General features: G+C 41.7%; 1 protein-coding gene across 1 annotated transcript; it reads left to right on the top strand.

The window, feature by feature from the left end:
* Positions 1-21,169, top strand: MATN1 (matrilin 1). Its single transcript, XM_070950036.1, has 8 exons — positions 1-88; positions 4,056-4,402; positions 12,006-12,228; positions 13,165-13,290; positions 14,551-14,958; positions 16,315-16,467; positions 19,465-19,545; positions 21,117-21,169. The coding sequence occupies exons 1-8, from the start codon at positions 1-3 to the stop codon at positions 21,167-21,169; spliced, it is 1,479 nt and encodes a 492-aa protein (XP_070806137.1).
* Positions 21,170-22,434: the final 1,265 nt, after the last annotated feature.

Genomic DNA, 22,434 nt, shown 5'->3' on the forward strand with positions numbered 1-22,434 from the left:
ATGACGCTCGTTTCTGCCTCCCTATTCTTGCTCCTGCTTCTTTTCCAGAACCAGGGTTCTGTGGATGGGGTCCGTCCTCAGCTGAGAGGTGAGTCATAGAATGTCTTGGTTAGCTTTTGCAAAACGTTTGCCAGGTTAGAGCAGCCATGCAGAAAGGCAACCCAGAAAGAGGCAGCCGTCTGAATATTTGTGGCTTAAATATTTATACGATGGATCCTTTCCCTTATCCAATCACACTATAAAGTTTTCTTCCCAGCTGATGCTTCGGTCTTAATATTGGATTCCTCACCTTCACCACTAACCTAGCATCAAGATCAACTTTGCCTTAGTGCTGCAACATTATTGTGAATGCCAGCTTTATAATCCCAGTCTGAGAGCTTCTGTCCTCAATCAGTTCTTTGAGTTCAGGAAAGGAACTGGGTGCCCAGGTAGGATATGTAGAAATTAAACATGCACTACACTCTTCCCAGTCTCCAATAACTTGGCTGCAGAGCATCCTTTTGAAAGAAATAATTTCACGAATCCCAGGGATTTGACATTTGATCCCGGAGCCTTTTCTGGCTGGGGGGATTGCAACTTTACTCTGCTTCTGGAGAGCAAGTTGCAGCCTGAGATTCTCATAGGAGAAATGGGAGAGAATCAATAATGCTATGGTGGAGCTCAGTGAAATGGGTTTTCTAGGATTCTGCCCAAGCTTCCAATGTCCTATTTAGCCTTCTCAACCGATTTCTTGCTCCTGTGAGTAGGGGGTAGCTGCCTGTCTTGTCAATTAAAATCTATTTTCAAAGATTGCACCAAAGGAGATATAATGAAAAGGTTTATCAATGGAGTAAGAAAGAAGTAGCCAGGAGGATAGAAAGCTATGTTATTATTTAATCTGTGGAACTCCTTGTAATAGGAAGCCTTTAGTGCAAATAGGATGGAGAGATTCTTTTTGGAGGGTATCTGATCCAAAGAGAATAGGTCAGATCCAAGAGAATAGAATAGAATAGAATAGAATAGAATAGAATAGAATAGAATGGAATGGAATGGAATGGAATGGGACGGGACGGGACGGGACGGGACGGGACGGGATGGGATGGGATGCATTGGGATGGGATGGGATGGGATGGAACAGGATGGAATGAAATGGAATGGAACAGAACAGAACAGAACTAATGGTATGGGTTGGGTTGGGTTGGGTTGGGATGGGATGGGATGGGATGGAATGGAATAGAATAGAATAGAATAGAATAGAATAGAATAGAATAGAATAGAATAGAATAGAATAGAATAGAATAGAATAGAATAGAATAGAATAGAAATAATGGGATGGGATGGGATGGGATGGGATGGGATGGGATGGGATGGGATGGGATGGGATGGGATGGACTAGACTAGAATTCCTTATTGGCCGAGTATGATTAGATATACAAGGAATTTGTCTCTGGTGCATAAGCTCTCAGTGTACATGCAAACAAGAAAGTGATAAGCCTCAGTGTATATGCAAACAATGCATAAAAGTATTTATTTACATACTGATGCATTTTTAGTTTTCTTTTCTACCAATGCAGAAGAAAGTCATAATCTAAAAGATCTATCAATGGCTATTAGGCACAGCCGTTATTTCTCTCTCAACCCTCTTTCTGGCATGTTTTCATGGTTATTGTATCCATCAGTTACAGCCCTGAATATTTTCCAGCTCTTGAGCTTGCAATCTCAAATTCTGGATCCACAAGAAACAGAGACGGAAAAAAAAGAAGAAACAAGGCAAAATTCAGACACTGACGGTTAAAATTATAGTTTTTGTTCTGTCTTGCTGAACCGAAAACAGCAGTCAGTTCAGTGACAGTTGGAGGAAAAGCAAAGGGAGACGGTTTTTCAGAAGACGTAATGGAATTACTTTGACTCTCACACTTTTCTTGCTTCTTAAGATCAAATTTTCTTTTGACCTTGAAGTTAGCTATTCTACCAACACTGCTTTGGCAGAAGATTTCAGGCAGTTACTGTATTTTCTTACAATCTCTAGGGAATCACAGAATGGAGCAAATACGTGTGATGGGTAGTAAACATATTTTACTGCAATGTAAAGACATGATGGATTTGTCCAATATTTCAACATTTCCTCTGGTTTGCAAGAGGATTTAATATAATTTCTCTCTTGATACACACACACACACACACACACACACACACACATATGCATACTGTATATACAATGTGTGTATATGATTTATGTAATAGAACTGCATTTGAGATATTAATTTTTATACATCTTTTTGTTGTATGGTTTTTGTAAAGGCTCATTCCTTGTGAAGTGGGTGGCTCTATAAATTTGATAGATAGATACAGTGGTGGGATTCAACCAGTTCGCACCACTTCGGGAGAACCGGTTGTTAACTTTCTGAGCAGTTTGGTGAACTGGTTGCTGGAAGAAATCATTAGGGCAGAGAACCGGTTGTTAAATTATTTGAATCCCACCACTGGATAGATAGATAGATAAATAAATAAGCAATCACTGGGCCAAAATAGCCCCCACCCACTGGCCCATTGTTGACTGTTCAGACTGCTGGGTGTAGATTTCGGGAATTTTTGGAGAATGGTGTGAAAGAGGCAAAAATACAATCTTGTTTTTTTTCTTTTTCTCTGCAAGCCACCAATGTCAGGACAAAAACGATGCCATTAATTTCCTTTTGGTTTTATTATAATGGCTGCAGATCAGACCTGAAGGCAAATCAGAACAAAGGCAGAGCCTCCATCGTTAATGTAAATCCCAGAAAAGTAATCTCATTTAACATTTCAAGTCCTATTAGAGTGAAATGCTCCCAGTTAAGCCAAAAAACCTTCAACCCACCCTCAGACTTGGTCAAAGATTTATGTGTAACATTAGTGAGTGTGTTAAACACTGAATAGTCAAAGAGGATTGAAATATATACCCCAGTGGTTTTGTTGTTTTGGAGGGAATATAGTCCTAAAGAAAAACACATAGTTATTGGCATCATCTGACATACTATAAGTCTGATGCCAACAGACCAGCAGTAAAAAAATGGGAAGGGGGAATTAAGTCTGGTTGAGGGTTTATATATATATATCTTCCCTATTTAGGGTATGGTGAGAATCTTGGATAGTTTGGGATAAAACCACTTCCTGTTCTGACAACAGCTCCAGTGGTGGGCCGCTGACGGTTCGAACTGGTTCAGGCGAACCGGTAGTTGCGACCTGTGGGTGGCCCCACCCACTTGCCCGGGCGCAATCCCGTCCTATATTGCTGTGTATTTGATGCTGCACGCATGCACGGAAGGAACGTGCGAGTGAATTGACATGTTTATTGACACAGCACATATGCACGGACGGCACGTGCGAGAGAATTGCTGTGTTTTGTGATGCTGCATGCATGTGTGGATGGCGCGCACTCACATTTACGGTGCTGGGCGAACCAGTTGTTACAGTGTGTGACACCCACCTCTGAACAGTTCCGAGTTCTCATGCCACATTTTAAATTATTCCAGTGTCTGAATTTCCCACAATTGACCGACGTCAGCAATAGAGACTGATGAGGAACGAGGAGGAGAAACAAGTTCTGGGATTTGTCTCTCCAAGAGAATTCCAGTACTAACTTCACAGGGGAAAATGCAACATATGGAATCGTCTACACTAGAGGTCATAAGATTGTAGCATAGAAGGAGCAATCATTGGAAGAAATTGTGTCGTTTTCATATTGGAAAAAATCATGAGGATGAATGTCTATGGAAATTCTCAATCATCCAGGTCATGGTTGTCCTAAAGGTGCTTTTCCAAAAGGCAAATGGCCATTCTTGTTTTGTTTTTCCCTTTGAAAGTGTTTCTGAAGGAGTGAAGAAACTTCTTGGTTGAGAAGCGAAACATTTTCAAAGGAAAAATAAAACCCAAGGAAGTCTAGTTGCCTTTTGGAAAAAGCACCTTTGAAATGATCATAAGGTTGGAATTCTATCTCCATCTAGTTGAGAGGAAATCCAAATGAATTCAGTGGGACCTATTTCTGAGTTGTCACATTTCTAATTTTTGAAAAGAAAAAGCTGTTCCCTTCTCTCAAATAGGTGCCCAGTGCAGGACAAGGCCTACAGATCTGGTGTTCATTGTGGACAGCTCCCGAAGTGTGCGCCCCAATGAATTTGACAAAGTCAAGATTTTTGTGTCTCAGGTCATTGAGGCCCTTGATGTAGGTCCTAATACAACACGGGTTGGAGTCATCAACTATGCCAGTGCTGTCAAGAATGAACTGTCCCTAAGAACGCATCAAACAAAGACCAGCCTGTTACAAGCGGTTCGCAAAATTGAGCCTCTCTCCACTGGGACCATGACAGGCCTGGCTATACAGTTTGCCATCAACAGAGCATTCAGTGAAGGGGAAGGAGCCAGAGTGAGATCCCCAGAGGTCAACAAGGTGAGATTGTCAAGAAGCTTTATTTTATTTTCTTCTTGCTTTGTTTTGTGGCAATCATTCCATGAACTTAGTTCTCCCTGTCTCTTGTTTGCAACCTGTGTTTTCAGGAGCACTGGTGGTCCTCAGAGTTCGGTAGGTGCATTTTATGGCTGCTTAGATGATTTTTTTTTAAAAAAAAATCTAATGAGATTTGGCATAATTGTTGGAAATCTAATAGTTCTAATAGCACCACTTGAACACCATTGGCATCGACAAATCCACCATCAGTCAATTGCAAAAGGCAGCTTCACTCAGAAGAGTTTACATCCTGTGACGATTTCTGGAACACCATTAAATATCCACTTCTGCCTATCCCAGGTCCTTGGGAAGGACTCAATAGGCGAACAAAAAGGCCAAATCCAGTTTGAACATCTGACTGACTGCGCAAAGAATCATAATAATATCTCATGTTGTCATATAAGATTTGAACCATTTAACTGCAGGGCAAATGGAAAGTGTGTTACTTAATGCTCCTGACATGTCTCACGGCAACTAACTGTGGTTTCCCCCATCCTAGGGGCCTCACCTCCTCTCAGCAAGTTAATGAGATATTTGCTTTTCCACTGTTATTAGCTACTAGGAACAGAATAGAACAACAGAGTTGGAAGGGACCTTGGAGGTCTTCTAGTCCAACCCCCTGCTTACGCAGAGAAATGGGTAGAGTTCCCAGCTTTATGTACACCATATCTAACAAGCCCCGGAAGGTCATTTGAGGCCTGCAGACCTGCAGTTGATCACTAACACCCAAGAGGAATACACATTTATCCTTGAACAAATGCTTTCATCCTTTTTATTTGTCATGTTTAATTTCATAACATCCTTCTCTTTCCCCAACTGCTCTCCTGCTTCTCAGTTATTTAACTGGCACTTAGTCACAACTCAGGGTAACAACCTTTTGATGAAATGTTTCCTCACAAAGTCCTTCAGGAGGAACAAAGATTACCTTCTTCCATAAGTTCCTTCCCGCTTGTCTTGGTTGTTTTGTGAGGCACCACTTCAGATTCCTTGACCGCGTAGAACTAGTCACAAAGCCATAAAGCCTACAGTTTGGAGAATTGGTACACCTCAGCTTTGTGGGATGGGATCAGTGGTGGGTTCCTCCTGGTTTGGCCCAGTTCTGCCGAGCCGGTAGCGGTGACAATATGACATCACCGAACCGGTTCTACCCCCCCGCCCCCTGCTCCCCCCCGCATTATTCTTATCTTTTATTTGGCCTCATCCCCAATCTATTCGCTGCCTCCCGAGTCCCAGCTGATCGGCTAGAAGGAAAAAAACTGTTTAAACTCTTGCCGCGGGGCTACAGCTGATCAATGTTAAAAGGCAGTGTGGTGGTAGACTGGTGCCTCCAAAAACAAATGAGTAGACCGGTATAGCTCTGCAAGCAGTTAAAAAAGAGCCTTGGTAGTACAAGGGTTTAAGGCACCCTGTTATTAAGCTGCTTAAGACCAGCTACCTGCAATTACTGCAGGGTTCGAATCTCGCCAAGGCTCAAGGTTGACTCAGCCTTCCATCCTTTCTAAGGATGAAGGTGAAATGAGGGCCCAGTTTGTGGGGGCAATAAGCTGACTTTGTATAAATATACAAAAGTATGAAGGCTATTGCTGAGCACATTGTAAGCCGCCCTGAGTCTCCGGAGAAGGGCGGCATATAAATCAAATTAAAAAAAAAAAAAAAAAAAAAAGCCTGGTAGACCAGTACCTCTGCTAAATCCTAAAGAATTGTCACATGACCATCAAACCACGCCCACAAAATAAGCCACGCCCACAGAACCGGTAGTAAAAAAAATTAGAACCCACCCCTGAATGGGATCAACAAATTTATCAAGCCATGATGCTCTACTTGTTAAAATAGGCTATAAAAATGTGGTTCTTTGAAGAACAAAGTTGGATGAAAGTGAGGAGCCCTTCGGAGCATTTAGGGTTTTTTTAGGCATAAATGCCCTTTTCTATGAGCATTTTATTCTTGGAAGGATGTAAAATTAGCTAAATGTAGTTGACTTCACCACCTTGAATTTCACTCGCAGGTGGGCTAGAAGCTAAATATATACTAAAAATATATATGCAGGTATTCTTTGGGGAGAGCCATAGGTCAATGAGAGAAAAAAATCTCTCTTGTGGGAAAGAGCTTGAAATACTATAAATTAAAGGTTCCTTTCAAGTCCTTAACATTTTCACAAAGGTACCTGTTATTGATATTGTTTTTGTTGTTATGACTATTTCTGGTGCAGGGAAAAAAGTTACCTCAAACGGAAGGCCTTTTCAACTTCATTAAAAGAACTTTATGGATCATGAAGTCCTTTGGCCTTAAGTACAGAAATGGTAGACCACAATTTAGCTAGCCTCTCATTGTTTTTAAACCAAACCGAGGTTCAATTTCTTTCACAAGCTGAAAAGAGCAATTCTGCTTATTCTCTTCTTCCTCATATAAGAACGGTTTGTGCAACATGATCTACGCTTTCTGTTTCCAAATATTGATTCATGTCAAGTCAATGTACATGGGGAACTGGATGTCACGCTCTGATTCATGACTACAGATGTTCATTCAACACTTGTAAGAAACGTTTGTACATAAAGTTGTATGTGTGAAGTCTTTTTATAGTGTTTGACTAGGAATGCCTAAAGATGGAAGCTGATTATCGCAGGTCCCATCTGTCTTCATTCTATGTGTGGGGATCAAGACTAAATATTTATTTATCTGGGACACTCTCTTTTCTTCTGCTTGGATAATCACAGTTTATTTAGGTTCTAGTGTTTAAATCTCTAATTCCTAATGAAGTCATTCTTTTCATTTGGGATCAAGGTTCAGAAATTCTGGTCTGTTTAGAAAGAAACTCAAAATCTGATCGTCTGCTTTGGCAGTCCAGGTTAGGCTGGTTCAGAATCTTCTTACAATTTTTTTATTAAAAAAAAATAGATGGGTAGGAATTTTCACTTGTTTTTCTCAACATATGACATGACCAAGAAATTTATTCACGCTTCTTTGATCTCCTGCTTATTCACACCAGTGGAAGGTGCTTCCTAGGGAGATTTCTTTCTCTGCAACACTTGGACTATATAAATGAATCACTGAAGGCACAAAAGGTTTGTTAGTGAAACTACGAGATTGCAAATATACCACACAGTCTTGATTTCTTAAAACAAGAGGGAGGTATAAGAGATTTTACAGCTCCACCTATTGCTGAGATTGGCATGTTACACCATTTGGAACACACCAAATGTCTAAATGGTATTTGCATAACAATCCAGTTAAGACCCAGTTCTATGTGGACCTTTTATTTCTCAATTTCTTTATTTATTTCAAGAAACTCAACTTATTGACACCAATGCACAATGAACTTAAAAGGAGTCTGGGTGGGCTTTAAAAGCTAACATTAGACAGAAAGAATTAGTGTAATGGTATGTGGGAAGGACCTTGGCTAACGGGAGGAAGAACCTCGGAGGGTATGTAAAAGATTTCTCAGCCTACAGAAGGAGAACAGGTGTGGGATGCATTTCAGAAAGGACCCTCCCCAGTTTCCAGAAAGTAAAAGGAAAGAAGGGGAGAAATGTCTAGGGAGATTCTCAAACATCCAGGTCAGTGGTGGGTTGCCCCTGGTTTGAACCGGTTCGCAAGAACCGGTAGTAAAACCAGCGGGAGGCTCCGCCCACTGATCTGGATGTTATCATAGGTGATCTGCACATGCGCAGAAAAGCATGCACATGCAGGCGTGATGCGAACCGGTAGTAAAGGTAAGTAGAACCCCTGATCCAGGTCAAAGGTGCTTTTTCAAAAGGCAATTGGGCTATGTTGTTGTTGTTTTTTTTAGGAAGAAATGTCTTCTAAAGTAGAAGACATATCACTTCTTATTCAAGAAGCTTCATCAGTTCTGACCTTCATCAGCTTCTTAGATGAGAAGCAAACATCTCCTTCAAAGAGAAAACATTTCTTCTTCCAGAAAAAAAAAAAAAAACATAGTCCAGTTGCCTTTTGAAAAAAGCACCTTTGAAACAAGGGAGAAATGTTTTCAGTTAACGTTCAGTAGAAATGTTTCTAGAAGCTTGGCACTCTGACGAATCCATAGACACATAGCTATTAACAACATCTATAGACTATGCAAAAGAGATAATCAACCAGCCCCAAAGAGAAAAAAAGACTCCAGCACCTCTCCACCAGTAATCAGCGCTGACATCAGCATAGATTAACTATAAGGTTGACTTCAGACCAACAATCAAATAAGCAATATCCCAATCAAGAAACTGCCAAAGAGCCTTCCTTAAACAGCCCAGCCAAAGAACCTACTGGTTCTGTGGGCGTGGCTTGGTGATGGTGGTGGGTCCTGTGACTGAGTGGGCGTGGTCAACTCAATGTCACTCATAGCCACGCCCGCTCAGTCATATGACACCCCCCACCGAGCCACACCCACAGAACCCGGTAGGAAAAAATGTGCGTATGAGCACCAGAAGGGCTCATAGAGAATGCTGCAGCAGAGAGAATCCGAACTTTTCTCCCTTCATTCACAGCGGAGCTGCTGATCCTTTTATGGTCCCCTTCTGGCCCCCTCCCTCCCAGGCATCGAAGTACCTTAAAGGGACAGGCTGCAGCAGTTACACTGTGAATGGAGGGAGAAAAGTTCGGATTCTGTCTGCTGCAGCATTTAATGTTGATCTGCGCATGCGTTGGTCACCACCTTTAAAGCGCTCCATGGCATAGGACCTGGGTACCTTCAAGACCGACTTCTGCCACCAATAGCCTCCCACCGGCCAGTTCGCTCCCACAGAGAGGGTCTCCTCAGGGTGCCATCAGCCAAGTTATGTCGGCTGGCGACACCCAGGGGGAGGGCCTTCTCTGTGGGAGCCCCAGCCCTGTGGAATGAACTGCCCCCGGAAATATGTAAGATCTCTGACCTCCGGGTATTTCGCTGTGCACTGAAGACCCTGTTCTTCCGCCAGGCTGGGCTATCAACATAATAATTTTAAATTGGGGTATTTTAAATTTCTGGGGTTTTAAATTGAGCCGAATTTATTTAATAATTTTAAATTTTTAATTGATGTTTGTCTTGTGTTTTTAAATAGGCTGTACACCGCCCTGAGTCCTTTGGGAGAAGGGCGGTATAGAAATAAAATTATACTTATACTTATACTTAACGTTGAATGGGTCGAGTGGCGACTGGGCGACTGGGCAGGCATGGGAGGGGCCAACCAGGGGTGGTTTGTACTGGTTTGGCTAACCAATTCAAATCGTCCCAACTGGCTTGTCTGAACCGGTCCAAACTGGTCAAATTTCACCCCTGCTAGTTTAAACAAGCTCGCTCAGAGAGCACCAAGGACCCCACATTTCAACCCTGAGCTACAAATATTCCCCTTTATTGGTAATGTTTTCAGTATTGCGAGATTCTGTTAATATAACCTTGCAATAGAGTTTGTATTCCTGGTTAATGCTTCTTGTCCAGATTACCCTGAAGGGCTAACAATGAGATCCGTGTCCTTTGCAAGTGATATTCCTTGCTAGCCTCATTTCTTCAGCAGCTGAATGTGATTCAAAAATACGCTGGCCGCTGCCCTACTTTCAAAATTGTTCATGCTGCTGCTCTTGCATTTTTGCCACTGAGCTCTCGAGAAAAGCCCTGGATGTAACTGAGCCTATGAATCAGGTGCATTGTATGATCTGACACTTCTACAGCAGAAGCAGTGAAGGTATCTTCAAAGCAAATGATACCATGAAACTGAATGGGGCAGTCTAGAAAGAGTGCAGAGAAGAGCAATAAAGATGATTAGGGGGCTGGAGGCTAAAACATATGAAGAACGGTTGTAAGAATTGGGTATGCCTAGTTTAATGAAGAGGAGGACTAGGGGAGACATGATAGCAGTGTTCCAATATCTCAGGGGCTGCCACAAAGAAGAGGGAGTCAAGCAGAGGTGGTATTTATCTGGTTCTGTCCGGATCTCCCAAACTGGTAACGGAAATTATGGGTGGCTCCACCTACCCGCTCTGATTCTAGGACGTGCTTTTTGGGCACGTTTTTGAGGCTGTGTACATGCATGGAAGGGAGTGCGCATACACAGAATTGGTCACATTTGTAAACCAGTAGGGAAGGTAAGTGAATACCACCCCTGGAGTCAAGCTATTCTGCAAAGCATCTTGAGGGAAGGACAAGAAGCAATGAGTGGAAACTAATCAAGGAGAGAAGCAACTTAGAACTAAGGAAAAATTTCCTGACAATTAGAACAATTAATAAGTGGAACAACTTGCCTTCAGAAGTTGTGAATTCTCCAACACTGGAAGTTTTAAAGAAGATGTTGGATAACCATTTGTCTGCAATGGTATAGGGTTTCCAGCCTAAGCAGGGGGTTGGACTAGAAGACCTCCAAGGTCCCTTCCAACTATTCTATTCTATTCTATTCTATTCTATTCTATTCTATTCTATTCTATTCTATTCTATTCTATTCTATTCTATTCTATTCTATTCTATTCTATTCTATTCTATTCTAGCCAAGCACTTGCATGCAATAGAAGAAATTTGGATCTCTCCCCTTTCAGATCTCTTTCTCCCCCTCTTGTTGTTCTTCAGTTGATTTAATGATTACAATGCTTCACCTTTTATTCACCTAATTTAGCCAGGCGGATGTCCAGCAATTTGAACAGATGTAGCTGCATTTAACTCTGAACATAATGAGGGTTCAACAGGTTGCAACCCTATGAAGAGAAGATACTTGAAAATTCGGAGAAGAGGCATAGAGTATGCTGAATGGGGGGGTATCAGGTCTGCCTATGGCCTTTTAGAGTCACATGACAAATGTTTATATAAGGGGACATCTGTCGAGGGTGGGTCAACAGCCTGATTGATGCTCTACTCCTTTTTATGAATCACATTAAACAGGGGTGGAGTTTTGCAGCCAGCATCTTAATCCCTCACTTTTTGCAGGCATTTGTATCTATATGAGAGGAGAATTTGTTTTTGTTGTTTTTTTGCTGTGAAATATTAGGAAACAATCCTTCATTTGGGGATTCAGATATCTAGATGAAATTTATCCAGCTGAAAATGAAAATGTTTAAAGAACTGGAGAGAACAGACAGAAAGTAATTTTAAGATGAGGAATAATTGTACCTGATTCTAACCAGAAAAATTCAATTGTGAGTCTTTTAGAGAGAGAGAAAAAATAAGAGTCAAAGAACTACTCTGTTACACTTCCATCTTTCTTTCTTTCTTTCTTTCTTTCTTTCTTTCTTTCTTTCTTTCTTTCCATTCAAATATATGGTTCTCCCTCCTGGCAATCATGCAGCACTGCTTTGTATTATTGCTCATCACTTTTAAGGCCCAGATACACTTTCTCTTTTTATGATGTACTCTGGGGACCCTTCCTTGCGCCAAAGAGCCTTTTAATAAAGGAGCGAGAGATTACTACAATATCTAGGGAATAGGATCCTTTGTTTCTATTTGTGGTTGAGCTAGCTGAACATGAGTTATTAATCTCACTTGGTATGATAAACACTATCAGAGGAAGATAAACATCATCATCCATCCCAACTGTTGCTGGGCCCAGTTGGAAAAAAAAAATCAATGAAGCCTTCATTTTCTCATTCCCAGGTGGCTATCGTAGTGACCGACGGTCACCCCCAGGATGGGGTGAAAGACGTATCAGCAAGGGCAAGAGCTCTTGGGATCGAAATCTTTGCCATTGGTGTGGGCCGCGTTGACATGCACACGTTGCGACAGATAGCCAGCCAGCCCTTGGATGACCATGTGGATTATGTTGAAAGTTATAGTGTCATTGAGAAGCTAAGCAGAAAGTTTCAGGAAGCTTTCTGCGGTAAGTCTGAAACTTTCCTGAAGGAAACACCTACGAGAAATGGTCCTTTCCCAACTACAAGTTGTTCCTGTGTATTTCATTGTTAAAAATAAGCATCTGATTCAGTGGTTGGTTTCAAAAAAATTTACTACTGGTTCTGTGGGTGTGGCTTGGTGGGCATGGCATGGCTTAGTGGACGTGGCTTGGTGGCTGATGCACCTTCTTTGTTCAGGAGTTTCTAAGGATGCATATGGCTCCTGGGCTGTTAAGTAGTGATCCTGGTTAAAAGGCTTATGAAGAAAAGAACATTCAGATGGTTTATAAGGTCAGATGTTGATTCCTGGAGATTGGAATTGCTAAAGTTTCTAGCACTCAGGGGTGTCAAACTGGCAGATCGTGGGCTGGATGCATCATGTGTAGGCCACGGCCACCCCAGCTCCACAAAGGGAAAAATGTTGTGATACGTCATGTGATGGCAAAGTGACGCCACGCTTCTAGGTGATCTACTCAAGTCGAATGATACTGGAGTCAAAACATTTTGCTAAAAGAAAAGAATATAAGTGCTTTTGTTTCCACATGGAGACCGCTTCTCAGCTTTGTGCTTGAAGTGGAAAAGAATGAAACTTTGATTTTGGGTTTTACCGATTAGATTGATAGATAGAAATGGCTTGTTCATATTATTATGAAAAAACAAAAAATTGTGATTTGAAGTTAATGCCATATTTTACTGCAACAGAGAGAGAGTCGGAAGTCAATGTTTCTTTTTCTTTTTTTTCTTATCCTTCCTCACTTCTCTTCCCCCTCTTCCTCCCCACCATTTTCCTATTTACTTTTGTATTTTGTGTCTTATTTTATCTTATAGCTCAATAAAAACGTTAAACCGAAAAAGAAGAATGATACTGCAAGCTAAAGTCAAACCTGCTTGTTTACTGTGTTTATTATTTTATTACTTTACAGTTGTGTCGGATTTGTGTGCCACCGGAGACCATGATTGCCAGCAGATTTGTGTCAGTACAGGAGCCTCGTACGCCTGTGCTTGTGAAGTGGGTTTCACTCTTAACAATGATGGGAAGACCTGCAGTGGTAAATAGATCATAATTCAAAACTTTGTATAGGGAACCAAAGTTGATTCGAAGTCATGGAAAGGCGTGCCCAATTCACAATGTGTGAAATACCTCATTCTTTTGAGGATAAACTACCATTCTGTAAAACAGCCAAAGAGAACAAAGAAAAACGCTTTCAGACATGAATCTTAGCTTCTGACTTTCTCTTGTCTAGTGGAGGGGTCCCCAACCCCAGTCCGTGAACTGTCACTGGTCCGTGGCATGCCAGAAATTGGTTCGCACAATAGCACTTAGACTTATATACCACTTTAAAGTGCTTTACAGCAGGGGTAGGTTCTACTTACATTTACTACTGGTTCACAACGGGATCACATGCACAGATCGCCGATGATGACATCCGGGGCAGTGGGCGGGGCCTCCCACCGGTTTTACTACCGATTCTTGCGAATCGGTCTGAACCGGGGGCAACCCACCACTGCTTACAGCCCTCTCTAAACTGTTTACAGAGTCAGCCTATTGCTCCCAACAACCTGGGTCCTCATTTTACCCACCTCGGAAGGACGGAAGGCTGAGTCAACCTTGAGGCTGATGAGATTTGAACTGCCAAATTGCAGGCAGCCGGTGATCAGCAGAAGCAGCCTGCAGTTCTGCACTCTAACCACTGCGCCACAGTGGCTCACAAATAAGCAAAGACCCATCTGCAGGCAGTACATGAAACTATGCCCCCTGTGGTCCCCAGAAAAACCTCTCTCCATGGAACCGGTCCCTGGTGCCCAGAAGGTTGGGAGCCACTGGTCTAGTGTATAGTTCAGTAGTTTATTACTGTATACTATGGTCTACTTACCTTTACTACAGGTTCGCAACGGGATCGCGCACACACGCTCGATTCGCTTGTGCATGCTCCTTGCTTCTGCGCATGCGCAGATTGCTTCTAATGACATCAGGGTCAGTGGGCGGAGCCTCCCACTGGTTTTACTACCAGTTCTATAGAACCGGTCTGAACGGGGGGCAACCCACCACTGACTATGGTGTATAGTAGAATAACCCATTCTTGAAAATAGGGGGCCAAAGTAGGAATTATAGTGCTTAAACATAAAGACTTATTTTACTTCTTGTAGTGAGGACACACCCTTCTAAGCACACTGATCTGACTCAAAATGCTTATTAAAAACAGTTTTTAAAGAAGTGTTGCTATCTAAATGGAAGAAGTGATCTCTCCCCCACCCCACCCCCCAGTAGTGGCTTTCTTCCCGTTTTCTGCTTTTCCACTTTCCTACAGTTTGCAATGGAGGAGCTGCCACAGATCTCATCTTTCTGATAGACGGGTCGAAGAGCGTGAGGCCCGAGAACTTCGAGTTGGTGAAGAGATTCATTAACCAGATTGTGGATTCTCTGGAGGTGTCAGATAAAACCACGCAGGTGGGCCTGGTCCAGTACTCTAGTTCAGTCAAGCAGGAGTTCCCCCTGGGGCAATACAAGAACAAGAAGGATATCAAAACAGCAGTGAGAAAGATGACATATATGGAAAAGGGCACCATGACTGGCCAGGCTTTGAAATACCTCGTAGACAATTCCTTTGCCAGCTCTAGTGGAGCAAGGCCTGGTGTCCCCAAGGTGGCCATTGTATTTACTGATGGACGTTCCCAAGATTACATCAATGATGCAGCCAAGAAAGCTAAAGAACTAGGTAAGCATTTGGAAATTAGTTCGCACTTATTCGGGAGAACCGGTTGTTAACTTTCTAAGCAGTTCGGAGAATCGGTTGTTGGAAGAAATCTTATTTTGTTTTTTTCCCACTTTACAGGGCTAATCCTGTAAGGAAGGCAGGAAGGAAACATTCTGGTGATATTTCTAGCCTAATCTTTATTGCCCTGCTTACAGAAACTGCCTTTCTGGTTAACCCTTATTACATTGTAATAGCTAAGGCGAAGCACCCATCGCCGTGAGTGACGTTGAGTTGGGCACGCCCACACGGTCACATGACCACCGAGCCACACCTACCCAGCTGGTCACTAGGGCAGACGACCTGTTGTTAAATTATTTGAATCCTGTCACTGGCTCAGTTAAGTTGACTGCTGAATCTCATAAATTGATAACATTGTGCTATGAGAGGATCCTTGGTGCTCTCTGAGCTTGGTTGTTTGTGACATTGATGAAGTTCCCTGTTTTGGGTAATGAAACGTTTGCAAGGAAACAACCAAGCTCAGAGAGCACCAAGGACCCCTCATTTCAACCCTGAGCTGCAAATATTCTCCTTTATTGGTACATTGTATTATATCAATAGGGGGACAGGGTGGCTCAGTGGCTAAGACACTGAGCTTGTCGATTAGAAGTTCGACAGTTCAGCTGTTCGAATCCCTAATGCTGCGTAATGGGGTGAGCTCCCGTTACTTGTCCCAGCTTCTGCCAACCTAGCAGTTCGAAGGCACGTAAAAAATGCAAGTAGAAAAATAGGGACCACCTTTGGTGGGAAGGGAACAACATTCCATGCGCCTTTGGTGCTTAGTTATGCTGGCCACATGACCATGGAGACCTCTTCGGATAGCACTGGCTCTTCGGCTTTGAAATGGAGATGAGCACTGCCTCCTAGAGTTGGGAATGACTAACACATATGTGCAAGGGGAACCTTTACCTTTATTATATCAATGAGGATTATATTTCTACAGTAGTACATTCCCTTTTTCTCTTCTGGGGTTGATCAACCCTCTCTTTCCTGTTGCATCCAACTCATGCAACTATGATTTCATAATGTTTACAAAGCTAGATGTGAACTTGACAAAGCCAGGAGAGACATAACAAAGTCATTTGCCTGATGCAATACCTGAACATCATTGTCAGAAGATAAGGTGATGGCCCCTGGAGAGGAACAGACCAGATGAAAGCTTTTCATTTATAATGCCTCCATGTTTTCCAGGCTTTTCTTTTTTTAAAATAAAAAAAATCTTTACATACACATCGGCGCAATGCCTTTTGATCAATAATGCTTTTATTGTGCTTTCATGAACAGGGCAAGACGCAAATGATTAGATCTTGTTTGTTTCAGGGTACAAGATGTTTGCGATTGGGGTGGGCAATGCCATTGAAGATGAACTCAAGGCAATTGCCTCTGAACCGGTGGCAGAGCACTACTTCTACACAGCTGATTTCCGAACCATCAATCAAATTGGAAAGAAGCTGCAGACTAAAATATGTGTTGGTAGGTGAAGTTGTGCATAGGATATTAATAGTGCGATACTTGTGACTAGTTGCAGATTCCACTTACCGTATTTTTCGGAATTTAAGACGCACTGGAGTGTAAGACGCAGCTTAGTTTTTGGGGAGGAAAATAGGGAAAAAAAAATCTGCCTGCCAGGTATTCATCTGGCTAGCATCCTTAGTCTGATCGACTTCAGCACATTAGTTTGCTGGTTTTTTATCCCCTGCTTGGGAATAAAAAACAGCTTCTAAGGCACAGCTGTTCTGCCCCAGCTACGGATCCCAAAGAGTGTTTCTTAATGATAATATCAGGCTTCCAAGTAACACTCCCAACAAAAGAAGACTCCGAGGCTTGAAGTTCCTCAAAGTTCCATTTTATTAAAGATGTCATATTGGCACATCTGGGAAAACCCAAATCTGAAAGTTTCCAGGTTTTCCCCACCCAAAGAAAACTTCAAATCCCTGCCCAGCACCCACATATCCATCACATGGTCCCATCAAAGCACCATCCCAACTGGAGATGCCTCCCAGTTTCAACCCTCCAGGTGCAGGGCAAGATGTACTTGACTCCCTGACAAAGGAATTTTATTATGGCTATATATCACCCATGCTCCATACAATCCCCCTTCCCAATTTCCCACAGTAGTAAATGTGGCAGGCTTGGAGGCCCAAGGCAAAAGATGGCTTCCTGGCCTGACAGGTAGGCCTTCATTGTGGGATACCCATTCCAAAGTGGTTCACATTATGTTTATTGTATTGTTATCACCCTCACTCTTTGGGGATTAAGACCTTCAGAGCAGAGGCTTCGTGCTGGTTCCACAATTATATAAACGTTAATGGACTAGTAGCACCATATCCCACTGAGTATCATATGTGTACAACCTCTCATGGTGCCTGCATGGAAGAACTGCTGCCAATGCCTTTGCTCTATCAACAATTGGGGGGAAGGAGTTAGAAACCCAGAGGCTTTATCCAGAGGGGGGATTCAGCCGGTTCGGACTGATTCACATGAAACGGATGTTAATTTTATGTCTGGTTCGGTGAACTGGTAGTTCCAATGACCGGATGACCCCATCCCACCCTGCCCCTCCCAGGAGTCCCCATGTGGCCCATTTTGGATCCCAGGGAAGTTAAGGGGGCGCATGGAGCCTGGGGAGGTGGAAAATGGGCCTATTTCCAGCCTCCAGAGAGCCTCCGGAGCCCGGGGAAGTGGAAAACAGGCCCTCCACAGCCTGTTTTTGCTCCCAGGAGGATGCAGGGAGGCCTACTAGGCCCAAAATAGAATGCGGGGGTGAGGTGCCCCCCATGGTCTGTTTTTGCTCCCAGGGGAGTGCAGGAGGCTGACTGCTGCCTGTCACACCTCCTGGTCACGCCCACCATGGCCATGCCCACCCACACACCCCATCATTAGGGCAGAGAACCGGTTGTTAATTTATTTGAATCCCACCACTGGCTTTATCTCTATTTGAGGAAGCAGTCTTCGCTGCTTATCATCCCATTCTTCCATTAGGGTGAGTTTCTTAAAGCTGACGACTGTCAAGCAGACACAAAACTGGCTTTACCATTATGTAAAATTAAGCACTGATCTCCAGCAAAGGGAAGACAACCTGTTAGAGGACATAGCAACTCATGTCATACAGTCTTGTCTATTATTTTTCAAACCTGTTTCCCCTCAAGGAAGGCAGAGAACATTGTCATGATCAATGTTGAAGTAAGATTAAATTGCTCAACCGGTGAACTTCTCCATGAAAGTGATGTTGGTGGAGAGTCTCACATCCCTTGTTGTGTCTCACATTTCAAAGTGCTTCAGTCTGACCCTGAACAGATGGTAGAAAGAATCAATCCCTTCAAGAGTTACTTGAAAGCTATTATTTGAAATGCTCCATTAACCTCCTTGAGGATGGTCCAGCCAATCAGTTGAATGCTCAAAGAGCTCAATTCATTTTTGCAGCAAGCATTTTAGCCTGTTCATGCATCTTGAGTTAGAATATACCCAATGCTTACAATCAGTCTCTTTCTGCGAAACAATGTTTTGGGGTTTTTATCTAAGTAGGGACTCGAACATGGCAAAAACATTTCCAAAAGTGAGGGCTGCAATTGGCTTTCTCAACCCATTGCAGATCCACCGGTAAAGATACCAGATGAATCAATGTGTCAAAGAAAGGAGTTGCGAACTATCAGAATGACAGAGTTGGAAGGGACTTTGAAGGTCATCTAGTCCACTCTCCCCCCCCGCTCAAGCAGGAGACCCTATACCATTTCAGACAAATGGCTGTCCAGTCTCTTTTAAAAGCTTCTAGTGATGGAGCACCTACAACTTCTGGAGGCAAGTTGTTCCACTGATTAATTGTCCTAACTGTCAGGAAATCTCTCCTTAGTAGGATCTCTCCTTGATTAGTTTCCATCCATTGCTTCTTGTCCTGCTTTCAGGTGTTTTGGAGAATAGGTTGACCCACTACTCTTTGTGGCAACCCCTCAAATATTGCTATCACTGCTATCATGTCACCTGTAGCCCTTCATACTTTTCATTGTTTTAAAAAGGAGTTAGGGGTAGAAGTCAGTACAAGAAATCTCTGGAAGTCAAATTGTTTCTCTTTCCATTCTTAAACACACACACATCAACATTTCTTCCAAATGATCCAAAATTGTTCTTCAGAAATTCAGTTTTCAAATGACAGAATTTCAGCAGTACAATTTGGGGCTCTTTGAAAGAAAATTGGTTTGAATAGGCTTCTTGGTCGTATTGCACCTTGATTTTTGAAGAAATAAAACACACAAATGGTGCTACTGAGAATTAGTTATTGCTGAATTTCAATGATGCAATGTTGCAATCTCAGGACCGAAAATAGAGTGCTCTGAAAATGTTTGCAATCTACAATCACAGGTTGCCTGTCTGTGGATTAGACAAAATATGTTTTATAAGCTTCCATCATTTCATAATACTCAAGACCTTCTTCCGATATTTTATTTACTGAACCGTTTTGTCTTGTCTCTTCAGAGGAAGATCCATGTGAATGTGAAGCTGTTGTCAAATTCCAGAGGAAAGTAGACAATCTCATAAAGGCATTGACACGAAAACATATCCTTTGGCAGCCACTTGGAATAGGCTGCATTAGGGCATCTTTTGGGCTTGAAGTGATCATGGAAAGCAGAAACCTGATTTACACCAGGTGATGCACTTGTCCGCTGTGCTTGAGATTTGAAGAGGAGGATATTTATGGTTCTTCCTAAGCAATGAAAAATGAGTGATTGCTGCATGTGTTGTTTAGGATTATTTTATGTAGCTACTGATCTTATTTCAAAACTAACTCTATACCCACAATGCATAGAATATTCCTCATATCTCCTGCTGTGATGTAGCGATAGATGATAGATAGATAGACAGATAGATAGACAGACAGACAGATAGATAGATAGATAGATAGATAGGTAGATAGATAAATAGATAGATCTATAGATGGATGGATGGATGGAGATATGGATGGATAGATAGATAGATAGATAGATAGATAGATAGATAGATAGATAGAGACACAGAGAGACAGATAAGAGATGAGACACACACACAGAGAAACAGAGATTGAGATATTAATGGATAGGTAGATGATAGATGGATAGATAGATAGATAGATAGATAGATAGATAGATGATAGATAGATAGATATGGTAGGTTGATAGATATGGTAGGTAGATAGATATGGTAGACAGACAGACAGACAGACAGACAGACAGATAGATAGATAGATCTATGGATGGATGGATGGATGGATGGATGGATGGATGGATGGATGGATGGATAGATGGATGGATGGAGATATGGATGGATAGATAGATAGATGATAGATAGATACAGATAGATAGATAAAGATGGATGGATGGATATAGATAGATAGATAGATAGAAAGAAAGAGACAGACAGACAAAGAGAGAGAGAGATAAGATAGATGAGACAGAGAGAGAGAGAGACAGATTTAGATATTGATGGATAGGTAGATGATAGATAGATAGATAGATAGATAGATAGATAGATAGATAGATAGATAGATAGATAGAGGTAGATATACAGGGGTGGTGTGGTGTGGTGAAAAATGATACTGGAGAATGAGGAAGTCAGAAAGGAGAAAGATGCTGTACTCACCTCTTTCCATTTTTTGCTTAAGTGACTTCTATTCTTGGCAGCTATTAGAACCTTGAACGAATCATTCTTAAAAGAATGTGACTTTAAGCAGAAATTGAATGTTCATCCAATATAATCCATGGATTATATTCAGGGATATTTAAAATATCTAGGATCAGCAGCAGAAACTTGGTGGTGATGGGGATACAACTGACCTTTACACCTTTTCTGGAGAGCTGATAGTTCTATTTTGCTTAGAACTTCCCAACCTGAGCAACTTTTTAAGATGTGCGGACTTCAACTCCCTTGCTGTCTGATGAATTCTGGGAGTTGAAGTCCGCACATCTTAAAATTGCTGAGGTTGATTCATATCTGTAGCCAACAATTTTGTTTGGGGTTTGTTTTTTTTACTTATTTTTGTTCTTTGTACAGTATTTAAATGATTTTTATTCAGTCCATCCTATTGAATTGAAACCACTGAAAATATATGTCCATCTTCTTTCTGTGTATGTTATTCCTTAAGTCTTGCTCACTGGAAGCTGTATCAAAAAAGCTTGCCATTCTAGAAAACAAGATCAGTGTTTAAAAAGTTGGATACTGTCTGTGGCTCCTTCCCAACTTAAAACGAATGTACCAGAAGACTTTTGCGGATGGATATGTCTTTCTGATGGTACCCAAAATTCAACTATTGGAAGTGTCTTGGGAAATGAAAAACCATAGCAAAAGCTTATGTAATTGTTTATTGAATGTCACTAAACTTTCCTTACCTCACCGAATATGCATGCATTAATTACCCGGAGAATTGTTTTAACCAAACCTTAATATATACAGTTACTATATTTTAATGCATCATCTTGCAAATGCTGTGGATGCTAATTGGGATTTTTTGTATTTTTGGGGTGGTGGGGATCATTGTGTGCTTTTTTTTTGATTGATGTGATTTTGAATATTACGGGTTTTTTTCTTTTAAAATGGTAAATATCTATGAATTACCTGCAAGTAGATGAAAGAATTATATCAAACTTGCTTGGATATGTTAGAATACAATGCATCTGCTACAGACCTGAAAAAAGGTGAGTTTTGATATCTAATAATGATAATAACAGGAATAATAATAGTAAAGACTGACTTTTCTGCTCCTAACAGCATAACCCCTGGTATTAAAAGTTTTCTATAGTGAATTCATCTATGAATGTAATGATAATGATAGCAATTATACTGTTATCATTAGCTTCTATATAGCTAGATAGCTTCTAATGTACCAAGGTGTTGGAATTCATTGTTGGAACATATTTCTATGCAACAACCACAGTGGTATTCAGCCAGTAGATGGCAGTGTTTACAAGTTTGGATCTATGGTACATACTCTATGCTTTTTTGTTCTAAGTAGTTTCCTGTTTCCTGTTACAGTAGTATAGTTAAGCAGTAAGGCACATGGTGATTGTACTCCTTATTTGCTCTATGTGTTGCTTTATATAAACAGAATTTCTAACACAAGGATATTCCTAGGGTGCAATCAAAAGTCAAGACAGTAGCCATTATGGCCTGATTGAAGCTCCATCCTTTTTTATGGCATACCTTCAATTCCATGGCTGGGCCATTATCTTGACTTTTTTTTTGACCAAATCCTGCAGACATTCCTGAATGTTATTATTGACTATGTGGTACATGAATATGATCTCTATTTAGATGGTACCATATCTACAGGGCAGTCTGAGCCCACCCAGGGATATGACAATTCCTATTGGCTTTAGAAGACTAAAAACCAAGTCCCAAGCTATGCCATCTATGTTGCATCTGTTTATCACCACTGCACCCTTTCCAGTGTGAGCACAAGTGGTTAAACTTGAG

This window comes from Pituophis catenifer, unplaced genomic scaffold, assembly GCF_029215685.1.
Source record: "Pituophis catenifer annectens isolate HBS135680 unplaced genomic scaffold, rPitCat1.0.hap2 SCAF_9, whole genome shotgun sequence".
In the NCBI taxonomy this organism is placed as follows: domain Eukaryota; kingdom Metazoa; phylum Chordata; class Lepidosauria; order Squamata; family Colubridae; genus Pituophis; species Pituophis catenifer.